This window comes from Ovis canadensis, chromosome 24, assembly GCF_042477335.2.
Source record: "Ovis canadensis isolate MfBH-ARS-UI-01 breed Bighorn chromosome 24, ARS-UI_OviCan_v2, whole genome shotgun sequence".
Lineage (NCBI taxonomy): Eukaryota > Metazoa > Chordata > Mammalia > Artiodactyla > Bovidae > Ovis > Ovis canadensis.
In genome coordinates this window covers 49,640,176-49,657,900 of record NC_091268.1, presented here as the reverse complement: position 1 = coordinate 49,657,900, position 17,725 = coordinate 49,640,176, and the positions used below count along the sequence as shown (strand labels likewise).

The following is a 17,725-nucleotide window of genomic DNA, read 5'->3' as shown; positions in this document are numbered from 1 at the left end:
TTTGGCTTTAGAGCATTTATTGCAAACAGAACATCTGAGGTATGAGCAGCTGACCCAGACGGAGGCCTGCCCCCGCGGCGCACACGGCAGGCAGCCTCTCCTCACCCCGGACACTGAGGGCCCCACACAGCCCACCGAGGATGGAGGGGCCCACACACTGAGGTAGCAGCAGCCGAAGGCCCCACATGACTCCCAGGCTCGCCCGGTTTCCACAGAGACCCAGGCCCGGCGGGCACAGGGAGGGGGACGGGCGGGCATGGGGAGCCCGTGCTCCACAGAGAGCCTGCCGTCGTGGTGGGCGAACCGGGCCAGCCAGGCCGCGGGTCACTGCTGCTCCAGACAGTCCTCGGTCACCCCCTGGGCGGCCAGCTCGGCCAGCACGTTCTGCAGGTAGTTGGGGTCGGGGTAGCCGTGGCCTGTCACGTTGCGGTCCATCTCCGTCTTGTGGTGGATCTCGTTCCACACCACTGTATCCGTCTCTCCAGTGGTGCTGGATGTTCCTACTGTGAAGATAAGGCGCCTCTTCCAGGCCACCTTCAGCAGCTCCAGGACCTGCCCAAGGGGAGGGGATGGAGGGGGAAGGGGAGGGGATGGAGGGGGAGGGGAGGGGATAGAGGGGGGAGGGGAGGGGATAGAGGGGGAGGGGAAGGAGGGGGAAGGGGATGATGGGGGTAGGGCATGGAGGAGGGGGGAGGGAAGGGGATGGAGGGGGAAGGGGAGGGGGAGGGGAGGGGATGATGTTGGGGGAGGGGATGATGTGGGGGAGGTGGGGGGGAAGGGGCGGTGGGGAAGGAGCAGAAGGCTGTGAAGAAGTGCTCTGAACAAACCCTGGCTGCAGGGGCTGGCCTGGAGGGCAGACACTCCTGACAACCCCCTCACCTCCCTTAGCCTCTTCGTGCCCTTGGGGCTGTCCCCACCCCAAAGCTACCACCCTGGCTGTTCTGTCTGCTTGGAATGCTCTTTCCCAGCCTTCTCACAGCTGTTTAGTCGTGTCCAACTCTTTGCGAACCCATAGACTGTAGCCCCCAGGCCCCTCTGTCCATGAGATTTCCTAGGCAAGAATACTGGAGTGGGGCGCCACTTCCTTTTCCAGGAGACCTTCCTGACCCAGGGATTGAACCCATGTCTCCTGCATTAGCAGGCAGGTTCCTACCGCTGAGCTACCTGGGAAGCCCCAAGTCAGGACTCAGTGCAGAGGCAGCTCCGCAGACCACCCCCATCACCTAGGGTGAAGCGGCCCCAGTTCCACCGCATCCCATCCACTAGGCCGCAGGAAGACCCCTGTCCTCCCCGCAGCGCACCTGCGGTCAGGTCGTCTCTGCCTGGATGCCCCATACCCAGACGCCAAACCTGCAGCAGGCCCCCAGGAAGGGGCAGCCCACACCCCAGCCAGCCCGCAGGCTTCATCTCCTCCTCCTGTCGCAGTAAGGTGGGCATAGGCAGAGCTGATGCGGCCACTGAGCCGGCTCTCCCAACCCAACAGCCACCTGCTGCTCAGGGGCAGCCAGGCTGGACTTGCCAGCGGCAGGGGAGGGGCATGGAGGCTGCTCCCAGGGGTGGCAGCCGGGCCTTTACCTTGCGGCCCTGGGCGTTGTTGGGAAGGTAGCACTGGCGGGGAAACCCTCTGGCAGTGAAGGGCTTTCCAGGGTTGGGGTGTTCAGGGCCCTGCAGGAGGAACACAGACGGTGAGAGTGGGAGCCAAGGGGCTGGCGGGCCGCAGAGCTGCTGGGACAGGGCCCCTCTCCCCAGCCTCACCCCGCCACCTTCCAGGCGGGGCTCCTCCTGCACGCAAGTGACCAAATCAACTGCTGTCTCATATCTTGCTCTAAAGACCCAGCATGCACACGGCCTGCCCACGCCTGCCCTCCCTGAACCCACACTGCTCTGCTGGGCACCACACCCCCTAACAGCCTCCACCCCCCTGAGGAAACTAGACCTCTCAGAGGCCAGGCCTCGCTGGCAACCCTCTGGGCACAGGGCTCTCTGGACTGGATGGCAGGGCCTCTTCACCACCACTGGGGCGCACAGCACCTCCACCGCTCTCTGCGGATGGAGCAGGGCCCCGAGACCACGGCAGCAGGCCAGACAGAGGGGGAGGGCTGGAACCACACTCGGCCCGTGCCCCGCTCTCAGCCCATGGAGACACACCATGTACAACTCCAAATTCCTCCCCTGCTTTGTGGCTCTACTGCTGTCTAGAATGTTTCTAACTTTTCCAGTTTCACTTTGAGCACAATGTCACTTTGGAGGACAACCAAGGGAAAGCACATAATTGGACAAAACCAAGGGACATCCTGTCCTCCTTTATCTTCCCAAGCCAACGAGGCTCTGGGGGACACTGAGATCCCCCCGTCCAAGGCAGAAACCTGAGGAGCCCAGACTCTTGTCTGGGTCTCCACTGGGACCTGCAGCTGAGGTCCCTGCTCCTCTACACCCCACACAGGTCTGGATCAGGCCACTGAGCCGGTCCCTCAAGAGTGGTCAGGCCTCACTGCAGGCACCTCTCTGCCCTGCACTCTGCCCCGTGGGAGGGTTCCTGCTTGTGGGCTCCCCAGCCAACCAGCTAGCCCAACAGAAGCGCTTGTTCCTCCTGCTTAGACTCCTGTGGGCCTTCTGCCCAGTACAAGTCCAGCTAAGATGCCTCTGCCTCCAGGAAGCACCCCCCTGGTTCAAGAAAAGGCAGGGGGCATCTCTTTGCTTCCACAACCCTAAGGGCTGGCTGGAGCCCCCAGCACGAGTGCCTCCTGATTGCTGGGAGTCTGACTGGGCAGCCGGGCACCCTCAGTGACCCCGGGGGACAGAGTGGGACAGGAAGAGCCCCGGAGAGGGGCCGATTCCAGGAAGAGCCAAGGAGGCTCCTCTCGTGCCGTCCCCCTCACCTGAATGCCGTGGGGAATGTTGTAGACTATGAGAATCGTCCCACAGTCCTCGTGGCCAGGGAGGGACATCTGAAACGTGAACACCTCCATCTTCCCCCGGGGCTGGGTCCCAGTCTTCTCCCCGTAGATCGTTTTGCAGGAGGGACACTGCAAGCTTCCATCCTGGGACAGGGCAGAAGGTCGTGGACTGAGCCGGTGGCCCCGAGAGGGCACCCAGGCCAGCCACCCCACTGACTAGATGGGAAAGAGACCTGCAGGGACACGAGTTTGGTTCCCTGGTCACCCAGCAGGTCCTGGGCCAGTCGCCCAGCTCCCTGGCAGACTCCTTGCAAATAAATTCAATTTTGGCAATTTCCTTAGAAAGACAAGTTTTACCCCAGAAACTCATTATGCAATTTTCATTAAAGGGACAAAGGGCATCAGGTAGAAAAATTAGGTTTATAAACCAAAGTCTACACAGTTGCTGCTGCTACTGCTAAGCCACTTCAGTCATGTCTGACTCTGTGTGACCCCATAGATGGCAGCCCACCAGGCTTCCCTGTCCCTGCGATTCTCCAGGCAAGAACACTGGAGTGGGTTGCCATTGCCTTCTCCAATGCATGAAAGTGAAAATGAAGTCGCTCAGTTGTGTCCGACTCTTCGTGACCCCATGGACTGCAGCCCACCAGGCTCCTCTGTCCATGGGATTTTCCAGGCAAGAGTACTGGAGAGGGGTGCCATCGCCTTCTCTGCTACACAGTTGAATCATATTTAAAATGGAACAGAAAACCCTGTTTCGGAAGGACTGCTGAGGCTGGCGCCCTGGCCAGTACGCGTGGCATGAGGACGCTGCACAGGGGACAGCCCAGGCACGAACCCCCCACGGGCCTTGGCTCTCTCTGCTCCCCGACCTCTGTCTACTCTGGCTAAATTACACCAAAGGCAGGGCAGCCTGGCGTCACCTGCCACCCCCAGCCCCCTCCCGCTGCAGGGCCAGGACTGCGGACATCTCAGGGTGGTCTCTGGGCGGGCCCCAGGCTCCTCACAGGGCAGCCCCAGTCGCCTGCTCAGCTGCAGCACAACCGGGACGGGCAGGTGACCCCGATCCCCCTCCCCCAGCTGGGCAGCCATGGGTACCTTGTTCCCATTGCAGTACATGGCCAGCAGGCAGAGCAGGTGGAAGGTGTGGCTGCACTTGGCCAAGCAGCCCACGGCCATGGGCCCGATGGTCTTGCTGTCGGTCACGTCGCTGTACCCAGACGCCACGGACAGCTTCTCCATACAGATGGTGCAGTCCTGGAGGGGGACCCACACGGGGCAGGCTCACCCCCAGCCCCCGCGCCACAGGGGCAAGTCTTGAGGACCAGCCGCCATCTGCGGAAATGCTGGGCCCCAATCTAAGTCAACCCCACAGCTCTGTTCTGGAGGCTGGGAGCACCAAGGGGTCACTGGTGTCTACAGCCTCAGAGCAGTCACTGTCACCGCGGTGGAGGGGATGGCAGGCGGCACCGAGCCTGGGGGCTGCTGTGACGCCTGGAGCCCGGGCTGAGAAGGTGGCAGAAGAGCCCAGCAGAGAGGAAAGGACGGGAGGGGCCCGCAGCGCTGGGCTTTCCGAGGGAAAGGGAACCTGTCAGAAGCACAAGCACAGCAACTGGCAGGCAGGAGAGAGGAGAGTGTACTGAAGCAGGAACCGGCGTTTCTGTTGGGGGCTGGTGCACCTGCAGGGCAGGGGTGACCAAAGCGGAGGGGACCAGGTCCCAGGAGGCCCTGAAGGCCATGACCGGGGCCTGGGGCTTTGTCTTACACATCAGAGTAAGCAGAAGCATTCCTCCTGCTTAGACTCCTGTGGGCATTCTGCCCAGTATAAGATGCCTCCACCTCCAGCAAGCCCTCCCTGGTTCAAGAAAAGGCTGGGGCCATCTCTTTGCTTCCATAAGCACAGCAACATGGCAACAGGCAGATGGCATGAGCAGCGGGTATTAAACCATCACAGCCACACACTGGCTGTGTGATCAACAGCTGGCAGGGAGGCAGCTGGGGCCAAACAGCCCAGCTGTGTCAGGTAAGCACAAGAGCAGAGAGATGGACAGACAGACTCCTGTGAAAGGGGGCGGGCAGGAGGGGAGGCCCGAGGAGAGGACTTCCAAGTTTCTGTCCAAACCTTTACCAACCAGATGCTTCCTATGTTCTTGACTTGCAGAAGGTGGCCAGAGAGTCCCCAGCTCTGAACTGGCATGCATGACCTTGAACCCACCCCTAGGACTCTCCAGGGCTCCATTCAAGCTGGAGAACAGTGGCATCACAGCCCCGAAATGAGACTCAGCAGACATGGGTCAGGTGAAGCTGTGACGGGGTTAAACGCAGGAACCCTGGCTGGCCCTCCCCAAAGCCGGGGGGCAGGACTGGTCTCTGGACAAGGCACCTTCCAGCAGAGGACAGGCTGGGGGCCTCGTCTGAGCCACCCCGTTACCAAACAAAAGCAAAAGCAGTGCAACCCCCGCGACACGCACCTCCTCTGGGGCCGTCTTCAGCTCTTCGGTGTAGTTTCTGATTACCTGCTCTGGCTCTGGCTTTGGGGACCCTCCTAGGAGAGAGAAGAACATAAATGGTGTCCTGAGGAGAACGAACTGGAGACGCTGGGAGAGAGGAGGACAGGGAGCGGTCCAAGCTACCAGGAGGGAGGTTAGGATGGCTCAGACAGGAAGGTTAGTGTGCAGGAGAGGAGAGAACAGGCCAGCCGCAGAACAGTCCAGAGCTCCACTGGGGGCAGGGCGGGCGAGGGGCAGCCCCAGGAGCCCTGGAGGAAGAGAAGCAGAGACAGCAGCTGGCCATGGCCTTCAGGAGTCACAGGCGGGGCCTCAGCCACGGCCCCGCGCACCTTCACTCAGGAACCCAGACCCAGGCTTCAGAGGACATGCAGGAGGGTCAAAGAGCAGCTTCTAAACAAATGCTCTGGAGTGTGTTCTGGCCAGGTGATTTTACTCAACTTTCAATATTCTCAGAAGAAAGTCTGGGTAAGAGAAGTAAGTGTTCTGAGTCACATGTACAGTGCACGCCCACCCTGCGGGGACATCTGTGTGCACACTGGCCGCAGGGAACAGCCACAAGGCCACGGCCAACCACTGTGCTCTTGGGCTTGTCCCTGGACTGGAGTGCCAGTGACCCGCCTCCTCGATTCCTCAGCTGCCCACAGCTCCACCTCCCCGCCTCCTCCTCTCAAAACCTCCTACCCCTCTGTGTGCACCTGGGCATGAAGCTGGGAGGGGAAGGCCCCGCACCGAACAGGCCCCACCCCAAGGACAAGCACCCCCTCCCCACCTCCCCTCTGCAGCTCGAGAGTCAATCAGCAGAGTCACAGAGTGGTGGTAAAACAGGAGCAGAGGGAGGGACGGGGAGACCGGCCCAGTCTGGGAGGGCGACGCCGGGAGGCCTGCCTGCCTCAAGTCCGGGGGAGCTCCTGGTCCCAGCCTCTAAGACCAGAGGGGCTCTGGCGTAAGCCCAAGCTCCCAGCTATCAGCCTGTGGCTACAGAGACTTACAAGTCTGAGGGCTCAACAGCAGGAGCCCCCCTCTAGACCAGAGGAGGCCTGGTGACAGGCAGGAGGGAGCGGAGGGGTCGGGGCTGGATGAGGGCAGGATGGAGTCTGGCTCTTGGGCTGGGACCAAATCAGGTCACCTCTGAGTCTCAGGTCACTCATCTAAACAGTGGACCTGACGCCAGCCCTAGGGGTGAGCACTGAAAAGGCATTAGCTGCTAGGACCTGAGAGGCAGCCAGAAGCCTAGGGAGACCAGGCACCCCCAAGCACACGCACACACATCCCCAGACACAGACCCCGAGGACCCTGACTGCTCAGTGGAGAGAAAGCCAGACCAAAGCACAATCCCCACCAGCACCAGGTGGCCAGCCTAGTACCTGGAACTCTACTCTGAGGGGAGAGACCTTCCACAAAAGCCTGGTCTAAAAGGCCACTTTGGTGACAGGCCAGTCTCCAGCTGAACCCCAGAACCCCTCCGGCAAGACCTGTCTCAGCACCCCGTCCTCTCCCGCCTCCCTGCACCCAGGTAGCCTTTCAGAACTGACGGTAACTCTCCATGATCCACTTTTCTCAAAAGAGGGCCAGCCAGGTGACCGCCTACCCCACGAAAGGACATCTGAGCCCAGGAAGGCCAGAGGGTCTGCTTTGCACGCCGTGTTTTCAGAGCAAACCCCGAGTGTCTCAGGAAGCAGCCCTGCCCACAGATCCAGCCCTGAGGCAGAGTAAAAAGAGGGAGCAAGGCTAGCGGTGCTGATGGCAGCTGGGCGCTCAGGGAGCCCTTGCCCGGCTTCCTTTCCCCCACTCCTCCAGACGGTCAGACAGGCAGTGAACTCGATCAGAGCAACCGTCACCATGTGCCAGGCACTGCCCCTGTGCGTTTATTTCCTCTTCCTCCCACAACCGGTCTGCCGGGTAGGAGGCCCACTGCTCATGAATGGGGAAGCTGGCATGAGATCACAAAGCTGGTGAGCGAGCGCTGCAAACCCAGGACTGGCTGGGCCAAAGCCCTGCTCACGGCATCCGGAAGGTCCCCGAGGCAGTCACTTGTCTGGCCCAGTGATGGCAGCAGAGCCACAGTTCAGAAACGACAGGCGCAGAACTTACTATGCAGCAGCCCCTCCTCTTGAATTCTCGTCTGACTCACACAGCACCTTGTAACAGTTCTGAAACCCCTTCTCCCCTAGCCATGTGACAGGAATGGCATGGTCGTTGGGGACCCCTCCGAAGCAGCCCCACGTGGGCTGACCCCTCCTGAGACACACAGTGGCCCCAGTGGAAGGGACAGAGCTGTCCCCCCTCCTGAGCCTCGTCTTGCCTCGAACTTGTGTTTACAGTCACTGAGTCTTCAAGCACAGGCCCCTCACACTTCCACTGCAGCACTGAACTCTGGGTCTCAGAGGGGAGTGGATTCCCAGGGGCCAGGCTTGCTGCCGACGGCAGGGCGGGCCACTGAGCCCATCACCACCCGCAGGCAAAGGGAGGGCGAAGGGCCGAGGTGGTCAGAGGAGAGCGGCGGGTACGGGAAGAGTCAGAGGTAGCGAGACTCGGAGGAGGCTGAGCAGAGGCCAGAGAGTATTTGTGAGCAGGAACTACCTTTCATGGACATTTTCCTCAATCTCTTAACTGAGCTGTGACTTTTAGAGGCCAGACAGGAGGCGGGAGGGCTGGCGGGCTGGGGTGCGCAGCTAAGACACACAGGGAGTCCAATGGCTGACATCAGAATACTCGTCATGCCTACACGGGGTGCGAGATCAGACATGCAGAGGGGAGAAACGTTAGAAGGAGCCGTCCGGCTCATGACCGCCACAAACCCCGGCTGCGCCCAGGTGGCACTGTCGATGGCCGTCAGGACTCGCCCATCTCCCCGGGGAATCCAGCTGCTCGAGGCTGCCAGGGCCCACCCAGACCAGCAGGGCTGAGCTCAGCAATCAGTGAAATGCCAGCTCGTGAGAGCCCCGGCCCCAAGTTCCAGGAAGGTCTGAACAAGCACCCCATCAGCCTGTGCTCGGAGCATGCAGGTGGGGAGGCCGTGGCTTCAGGAGGGCAGAGGGCAGAACGCCACCCCAAGACGCGTCCAGAGCGGTTCTGCGGGGAGAGCGCCTCTCCATGCCAGCGCGAGGAAGGAGAGCAGAGGGCAACACAGCAGGGTGCAGCCAAGCCATGGAAACGCGGATGGTCCGGAGCTTGCGGGCCTCCCTCTGTGCCCCCTCGGCCGAGCCCCCGCAGCCCTCGGTCGCCTGGCCCCCCATGGGGTGCTGCCTGTTCTCCATGCACCACCCGGCCTGTCTAGGTGCCTTCAGAGCCATCACTGGGGGAAACAGGCAGGAATCTTGCCCCAGGGCCTGCCTCCTCACCGAGGTGTCCCCACGGCCCCAGGGACGGCTCCTTGGGAGCAGCTACGGCCCCAGGCCAGAGCTCCCTTCTCCGGTCCCTTCAGCCGAGGCTCAGACAGCTCCTCTGGCTGTGGCAGGAGCACAGAGGCGGCCCACAGTGGGAGAAGCGGCAGCAGGCGGCCACCCCTAATGGACTATCCAATCTTGTCACTCCTTCCCCGATGCCTGCAGGGCAGACGTCCCACTCCTCAGCCTGGTGCTCCACCCACACCCTAGCTGACCCTGCCCCGTGCTCCCTGAGGACCTGGAACCGGACACGTCCTCCTGCTGGAGGCACCATTCCTGCCACGCTCTCAGCTGCCCTGCGGTCCACAGCAGCCTCCACCCTCCCCTCCCCGTCCCTGGAGCACCTCCTGCCCCAGAGAGGGGCTCTGGGCTTCCCCCCCGCCACCCTCTTGGGGAGCTAACAGGTGTTCAGAATCTGGCCTACGGTCTAGGCACCGTGGACAGGGAAGGCGGGCCCACTGCCCGCTCCAGGGGCGATCCAGAGTAGCCAGAGGAGAGCTGGCCCAGGGCTCCATCAGGCCCCACCATGGCCCCCGCTGGAGAACAGAGGTTCTCAGCATAGCCCACGTGCCCAGCACAGGACAGCAGCAGAGGCTGGCGGCCCAGGCAGCGCTGGGCGCACTGTGCTGGCGGCTCCACGGGAGACACCAGAGTGTCCATCAGAACACTGAGTCTGGACGCTGGGCACTTGTTCAGCAGGCAGTGCGATGCCACAGCATCTCAAGGTTGTTCCTGGGCTTCAATGCGGCTCCCTTGGGAGCTAAACATTGGGTGGCCTGGATGACCAGCAGGCATGGGGTGCAGACAGACGGAAAGAGAGCAGTTCCTGGCGGGAACCCAGGAGTTGTGTGTGCTGACTGTGGTTTATTCCCCCAGAAGCCACCAGACCCTGCCTGCCATCAACCAGACCCCTCTCCCAGCTGCCCCTCCTTGACCACCCATCTAGAATGGCCACGTTCCCCTCCAGCTCATCTCCTCCACTCCGCTCCATTCTCAGCACCAGACGTAACGTGGGCTTCTGTCTTCGTTGACTGTCTTCCCTGGTCACAGGGGAGACCCAGCCTCTGCCTGCTAGGGAGCAGACATCCCTGAGGCCACGCCATCAGCCCCGCGAGAGGCCAGCGTGGACAGTGCTGCTGCTGTTTCTAACGAAGGACTCGCTCTTCCTCATTCCAGCCACAGACAGTGAGTCTCAGTTCACACGCCTGCAGAGAAGCAGCCCTGGCTCTGCCGGTCTGCCTTCTTGTGAAAAAGTGTGAGGGTCATCCTGCAGCCAACACATCACAAATGCGGCATCCAGTGGAGAGGATGGGGGGAGGGCCACAAGGGGCCATCACAACTTCCCCAAGAGCCGGGGCTCAGGGACGCAGCCCCCCAAACTCCTAACATCCCCAAACAACTGTAACAGGGCGAACAAGCACAGCTTTTCCTGCTCTCATCTTGGTCTGCCAGAGCCCCCGGCAGGTCCCACACCCGGTCAGACGTGTGAACACCCCCTTTCTGACGCTCAGCGTTGGCCTTTCGTCTAGTGACTAGGCTAAGGTGCCAGCCTACCCTCCTCCTGCCCTGGCCTTACTAACCTGGCTTTGAGGCTGTTACCCCTCCCCCGGGGCTGACAGGCCTTGGCAGGTCCTGGCAGCGTAAAATGCAGACACTCCTCCTCCCTTGCTGGTTGGGAGCCTGGCCCCGGCCTGAGGGGCCCACTCCTCCCCACGGTCCTGAGGAAGGGGCCCTGGTCAGGCGGCAGGCAGTGAAGCCATCTCCAGAGGCACCTGGCAGACGGGGAGGCAGCCCCTCCTCCAGTGCAGGGCACACGCAGCCCTTTGGCAGCACGGCTGCTGGCCAGGAGCCTGCCTGAGAAACCCCACGCCCAGGTGCTCACCTCAGTGCGGCACGAGCGCTCCCAGATCCATGACCAAATCCACAACCACTGCCCAGCTGAGACGTCTCTCCAGCCCCCGCTTCCTGCGGGTGGGCTGGGGTCCCTGGTCCCCTGGCGCCCCACACAGCCACCCCAGCCACAGCGTGAGCCAGAGCCCTGCGTTCAGGGCAGGCGGCGTTCGGCCAGATTTGTCTACTCTTTCCTCGCCAGGAGCCACTACTGAGCTTCGGGGTCTGTCTCCCTGACAAGCAAATGGGAGGTTGAAACACCTCCAGGATGGCTCTGAGTGCAAAGGTGGTGGGGATACAGAGAACAAGGCCGAGAGAGGGCCCCGGCCTCGAGAGCTCCTCAGCACCCCGGCCACTGCCAAGCTGCGGGCAGAGGCAACCATGCTGGCATTAGGCCCTCAGCGACCGCAGAGCTGAATGGGGCTGGGCACCTGCAGGCTGGGCTTGCTCCCACAACCTCTCTCCAGCAGTACGTGTATGTGCGTGCGTGCACACACACACGCACATGCGCGCACACACACACACACATACGGGGCTGGGCACTTGCTCCCACAACCTCTCTCCAACAGTATATGTATGTGCGTGTGCGCACGCACACACACACGCACACACACACACACGGGGCTGGGCTTGCTCCCACAACCTCTCTCCAGCAGTACATGTATGTGCGTGTGCACGCACGCACACACACACACACACAGGGCTGGGCACCTGCAGGCCGGGCTTGCTCCCGCAACCTCTCTCCAGCAGTACGTGTATGTGCGTGTGCGCACGCACACACACGCACACACACACACACACGGGGCTGGGCACTTGCTCCCGCAACCTCTCTCCAGCAGTACGTGTATGTGCGTGTGCGCACGCACACACACGCACACACACACACACACGGGGCTGGGCACTTGCTCCCACAACCTCTCTCCAGCAGTACGTGTATGTGCGTGTGCACGCACGCGCACACACACACACACGGGGCTGGGCACCTGCAGGCCGGGCTTGCTCCCTCAACCTCTCTCCAACAGTACATGTGTGCACATACACACACACACACACACGCAACCTTTCTCCAGCAGTTATGTGTATGCACGTGCATGCATGCACACACACACACACACACACACACCCAACTGAAGTGCCTGGGCTATGTGATGCCACAAGAAGACCTAAACTGGGCAGGAACTATCTAGTCATCTTTGCTCGCTGTTCTCTCTGCCCCACCAGAGGGCTGATGGCTGAGCAGGTGAGTATGTTCCAGAGGGCTTGCTGGGCAGCACGTCCCCTCCTGGGTCCTTCCTGGCCCTACTCTCTTATCTCCACTACATCTCTGACTGGTCCTTCCATGTCCTTCAGGTGCTCTTCTTCCTGGTGGTCCACCCAATCTCTGTAAGCTTGCACACTCCTGGGCGGGCAGACACCCCCCTACTCCACCTCACACTCCTCTTCTGAGCTGCCCATCCAAATCCCCCCGCCTCCAGGACAGCTCCACCGGCCACAGCCACAGCCATGAACCCACCGGACTTGGCAGCAGCACAGTGTCATAGCGAAGAGCCCAGATTCTGAGGCCAAGAACGCCTGGGGCTGAATCCCACTCTGTCCAGGACAGGCTGCCTGGCCTTGGGAGGTTTCTGGAATTCTTAGTGCATCAGTTTCCTCAAATGTAAAATGAGAATCAAAGTTCCTCCCCCACAGAGCTGCTATTGGGATGAAATGAGTCGCTTCTTAGTCACAAGGACTTCTCTGTCAGCAGCACACACCAGGCCTCATTCTATTCCTTCCATCTCACAACCAGTCCAATCACTGAGTCAGAAACCCTTACCACCATCCACTGCCGCAGCCCTAGTCAGTGGTCAGCTGGCCTGGGGCGCGAAGCCTGGGTCCACAGGGCCGCTCCGCCTCCAGCCTGGGCCCCTCCAACCCGCCTGTACTATCACAGTGACTCACCCAGCACTCGGACTGCCTAGCTCCACCACCGGCCTCCGCCTCTAAATGATGGCGGTTCACCAGACACCTCGGTGTACCTTGCCATAGTTTACATTCCCCCTAAGTTAAAAAACAACTCTCAGTGGCTTCCCATCACCCACAGAAGGAATTCTGAAAACAGTTCAAAGGGGCAGGGTTAACAAACGACCTAGTGAGACACAAAAGCCACTTGCTCAAAACATGAACTCCAGCCAAAAAAGGTGGAGGAACTCCCCAAAGGGGCCCTGTAGGGAAATGCCTAAAGCATGTCGGAACAGAAAAGCGACTCCTGAACCATAACCCAAGGTGATGTGAAAACGTAAAAGATGGAGAAAGTCGGCACTGGGCACCCACCATCATCAGGTACGATCCGCTCAACACTGAGACAAATGAGGGGGCACCCAGGCTCACTCACAGGGGGCGGGTCAACATCAATGAAAAAGGCGCTGCCCCCCAAGGAGCCCCTGTGGGTTTCCACAAGAACACAGAGGGTCAGAAGACCCCCTCCCCACAATCTCCTCCCCCTTCCCCACACATTCCCCGCCCCCAAGTCCCACCCCTGGCAGACATGTCTGGACCGGAGACCACCTGCCTACCTGCGAGGGCTTGCTGGACCCGGCTGGGCTTCGGCATCTTCATGGGCACCGTGGCGGGGACGCTCTGGGGGCTGCTTGCTGGACCGCTGGGCAGGGAGGCACTTGGGGAGAAGAAGGGGACAGAGCTCAATGTGAGGAGCTGACTTTGCAGAAACAGCCAGTGAGGAAGACACTGGCGCTGCTAAGGCCCCTTTGAGGTCTCACTTCCCCACAGCGGCCTCTGTGCGCTGAGGGATTCTGGTTTTTAAGAGGAAAGATCCCAACGAAGAATATCTCAAAGGACGGGCGAAGAGGTCTGATGGTCATGACTCTCGAAAGCACTTCCTCCGTGAAAATCAACCAATAAAAGTCAGACTCCAGGTGGGGCACTGGGCAGGGGTGGGACACTGGGCAGGGAAGAGCACGGCTGGGGACAAGACTCGTCTTCTCACGCGGTATGGAGAACGAAGCACTGGCTGCCGCGAAGTGCTCTCCTGGACAAGACTCTGAAGACAAATCACCGAAATGAGGACTCTGCGGTACCCAGAGCAGAAGTCCAACAGAAACCACTCCTAGTGGTCAAGACCAACACCACCAGTACAGTAACAGGCCAAACATCATCAGGAACTCCAAGAAAAGATGTTCTGAGAAAGAAATTAACACCCTTTTTGTGGTTTCTGCCAAAACAGCATAACCTCAGTCTAATCATGAGAAAACATTTGATGAAACCAAATTAAGACCATTTGACAAAAGTGACTCTTTCAAAGTGTCAAGGTTACGGAAGATGAAGTAAGACTGAGGAGCGGTTTTATCCAGAGGAGGAGAGGAGGAATGACAACTGGATGGAGAGTGGGTTCATGGACCAAGAAGAGAACACCACAGAAAAAACTGATGAAAATCGGAAAAGTACTTAGCTAATAGTCCCACACCAGTGACGAGTCTTTGGTTCTGGCAACTGCACTACGGTTATCATGAAAGGTGTTAACAAAAGAAGTGACAGAGAGGTGGAAACTCCACTATTTTTGTAACTTTCCTGTAAATCCAAAATTAGTTTAAAATAAAGGAAAAAAAAATTTTTTAATGAAGGTCTTGCTTCCCACAGTGACTAATTCCAACTCTCTCACTTGGCTTTAAGCCATTATATATATATATATATGTGTATGTGTGTGTGTGATTATATTTCTATTTTTTCATTTTTTAAATATTTGTTGATTGATTTGACTGTACTAGGTCTTCGTTGCAGCATGTGGGATCTAGCTCCCTGACCAGGGATTGAACCAGGGACCCTTGCACTGGGGGCTCAGGGTCTCAGCCACTAGACCATCAGGGAAGCCATTATATTTTTAAATGGTAATAAATCTATGCCAGTATGGGTTGTGGGGAGCCCCATACTGGAGACGGCTGATGCAGATGGCCCGAGATGCCTGCTACTCCCTCCTCGTCCCATTGACTGTGTCCTCCAGCCCTGCTCATGTTCAAGATAATACAAGACGAAGGGTCCGCAGTCCCTAACTGGAGCTCCCCCAGGACAGGGCCTGGGTTCACTGGGCTCAGGACACAGCCAGAAGCTGGAAAGGTGCTCAGGAAACGATGGACGCCTCCAGCCTGCTGTGCTACCCTCGCAACGGCCAACAGCCCAGCAGCCACCTGCTGGTGGCAAATGCTTCTGGAGCTCCTCCAGCCCCCTGCCTATCGCCAGCCTCGGGGCACAGATGCCGCTGGTGGACGCAACAGGGAGCTGGCTGGTTCTGGTCCACATCAGAAAATCTCAAACTGGCTGGTACTGGTTTTCACTTCTGGACTTTACACTTCCTGCCGCCCATGTCTACCGTCAGCCCCAGGGGGACAATGGAACCGGGCCTGGATGCTCTGCTAAAGTGGTGGGGGAAGAGCTGGGCATGCAGGACACCCGGCTAAGGCTTTGGCCCCACTAAGCTGTTTAATTGAAGCCACACCCCACCCCCTTCCTGAGTGTGTTTCTTCAATTCTCAGGTTCTAGAAGTGAACGACTTGGAGAAGATGCAGTCCTTGGAGGCATCCTTCACTTCCTAAGCCAACTCAACAGGGAGCAAGGAGCCAGGAAGCAGGAAAGCCAAAGCCTGGCTCTGCTGCTCCAAGGGGCAACCCAGCGGGCTGGGCACCACAGACCCAGCAGGGCCAGGGCAGCGGGGTCTCCCCTTGCCGGTGAGGGGCCCGTATCTGAGAGAGAAGGCCGAGGCTCAGCTTCTACCACAAGAATGAGAGCAGAAAGCAGACAGGCAGTAAGGCTTCCAACAGGCAGCTCACCAGGGAAGTGGGACCAGGAACCGTCAAAGTTCCATCTGCCTAGGGGTTTCCCGGTGTCACTGCCCCTGTGACTTTCCCCAGCTCCTCCCCCATACGTTTCTCTGCTGTGATCAGAAGGGACAGAGAAAGGACCCAGCAGTTCCCACGATGGGGACTCTGAGGGGCAGACAGAGCCTCGGAGGTCACGGATCCCCCCGCACTGTCTGCTAAGAGCTCAGACTGAGAGAATGTTCTCTGCTGTGGGCATCGTTTGCCCATGAAGTGCCCTTCTGAGAATTCCTTCCTGTCAGCCTCCTGCCTGCCTGTTGGGTTCCTGGGTCTACCTATTAAGCCCTCCCTGCCTTTCCCATCTGAGAAACCATCTCCAGGAGCTTCCAAGTGGAGGTGAGAACACAGACAGATTCTCATCTTCTACTCGGACAGGATTGGACAGTCCTGGACAAGGGGCAGAGCCAGGAGGCAGGAGAGCAAGGCATGCAAAGCCTCCCTCCAGCTCCCCATGGGGGACCCTCTGAGCACGTGTGGTACAAGGTGCTTAAGGTGCAGATAGAGCCTGGGGACCCCACTGCCAGTGGCCACTGCGGGCCACGTCGAGCCCCCTTTCCAAGCTTTACTTTCTCTCTCTGTAACATGAGAGTAATCCCCTAAGGCCCCCGGGTGGCTGCCAGGCTCAGTGTGCAGTACGATCCAAACGCCCGCTGCATCCTAGGTCCCAGTGGAGTGAGGTGGTTCTGGAGAGTTGTGGGGCCCTCACCAAATCCTGACCAACACAGCCCTGTCAGAGCAAAGGGAAACTTCTGCAACTGCCCTGGCCAACCTGGTAATTTTAAAAGGGGAAAAGAGAGACGTAGAGAGAGAACAGAGCTGTGCTGAGGGCTCACAGTGAGCGAGTCAGGAGTCGGGTCCCGCTGGAGTCCAGGACCCCAATCCCACAAGTTTAAAGAGCCTGACTGACAGCAGGAGGGAGCAGGGCGCAACTTTCCCAGGCTGGGAGAACATCAGCGACAAGAATAGAGCAGATGGACGAAAATGAGAGCCATTTTCCTAGGCCGGGTGAGTGCAGGGGCAAAGACCCCCGAGGCCTCGCTACAGTGAAGCTGCAACAGAGGGCTGCTCGTAATCACCGCCCCGAGTCAGCAGAGAGCTAACACCTCTATTAAACAACGGCACACCCGCTATTAAACAACGTGTGCGTGACACATTTTGGAAAGTCTTCCATCCACCATCACTGAAACACAAGTCTTGGTGCTTAAAGGGATAAACTTCAGCTACCAGGAAATTTACTTAAACCCAGCGGCACGTGTCTTCCCGATGGATTACTCACTCAGAGAAAGGCTCCTGGGGCACGAGGCGGGTCCGTCAGCCGAGGGTTTACCCAGATTGAGCAGGAAGGGATTTGAAACTACATGGGTTCCAAAAAGAGAACCCACAGGGGCTCCACAAATTTTCATTTCGCTCACTCACAGGTCCTTCCCAGGGGCTACCAGTAAACGCTGCTGGTCCCCAGGTTTCCCCAGTCCGTGGCGCTGCCCACCCCATCGCCTTCCCCTCCTCACAACTGGTGACTTTAACCTGATGCTGCTAATGTTCACCTGGCCTGGAGAAGCTGCACCACAGCCGCTGGAGAACTGAGGTGCTGAGTGTTTTCAAATCCTCCCAGCCCGGCTGGGTGAAGAGATCAGGGATTAATCAGACCCCCTCTGGCCCTACAACAGCTGTTCGAGACAGCTGATTATAGAGGGCCACACAAGTTACACGCAGGAAGACTGACCCCTGCCAGTGAAAGACACCCCTCCCCGCTCCTGAAGGGATGGTCCAGGAGGTCAAAGTGAACCCCCCATCAGGAGGCAGGCCCCTCTGACCCTGCTTCCCCTACCAGAGCTGGCTGGCCCAGTTCCCACCTGGTTTACAAGGCAGGGTGGCAAGGCAAGCAGCAACACGCACGACCAAGCAGCAGAGGTGAGGCTACCTGGCCCCGCAGCCTTCCCTTCTGCAACCTGCCTGGACAGGGCCCTCAGGCTGGGGAGGGGAGACTGCAGAGAAATCTCAGGGGAGACCAATGGGAGCCCTGCGCCAGAGGAGAGCAACAAAGCCCAAGTGGTCGCCTGGCTCCTCCCAGAATCCCAGCTCTAGAACCTTCTAGAAACCTGCCTCAGTTAACGCGTCAGCACACAAGCCCCAGGAGGCTGGGCCAAGCTGACAGAGTCGTAAAAGTGGCTTCA

General features: G+C 59.4%; 1 protein-coding gene across 4 annotated transcripts in view; it reads right to left on the bottom strand.

The window, feature by feature from the left end:
- DTX2 (deltex E3 ubiquitin ligase 2) overlaps positions 1-17,725 on the bottom strand; it is a 34,487-nt gene continuing 16,762 nt past the window's right edge. For 2 of the 4 annotated variants that reach the window (XM_069571332.1, XM_069571333.1), the window contains 7 exons: positions 13,239-13,339; positions 7,988-8,128; positions 5,369-5,442; positions 3,996-4,154; positions 2,880-3,041; positions 1,576-1,665; positions 1-552 (listed from right to left, as the gene is read on the bottom strand). In XM_069571332.1, coding sequence (XP_069427433.1) covers positions 325-552; positions 1,576-1,665; positions 2,880-3,041; positions 3,996-4,154; positions 5,369-5,442; positions 7,988-8,128; positions 13,239-13,339 — 955 coding nt within the window. In that variant the 3' untranslated portion in view covers positions 1-324. The remainder of the gene's footprint in view (positions 553-1,575; positions 1,666-2,879; positions 3,042-3,995; positions 4,155-5,368; positions 5,443-7,987; positions 8,129-13,238; positions 13,340-17,725) is intronic. The other 2 variants (XM_069571334.1, XM_069571335.1) reach the window with 1 other exon arrangement.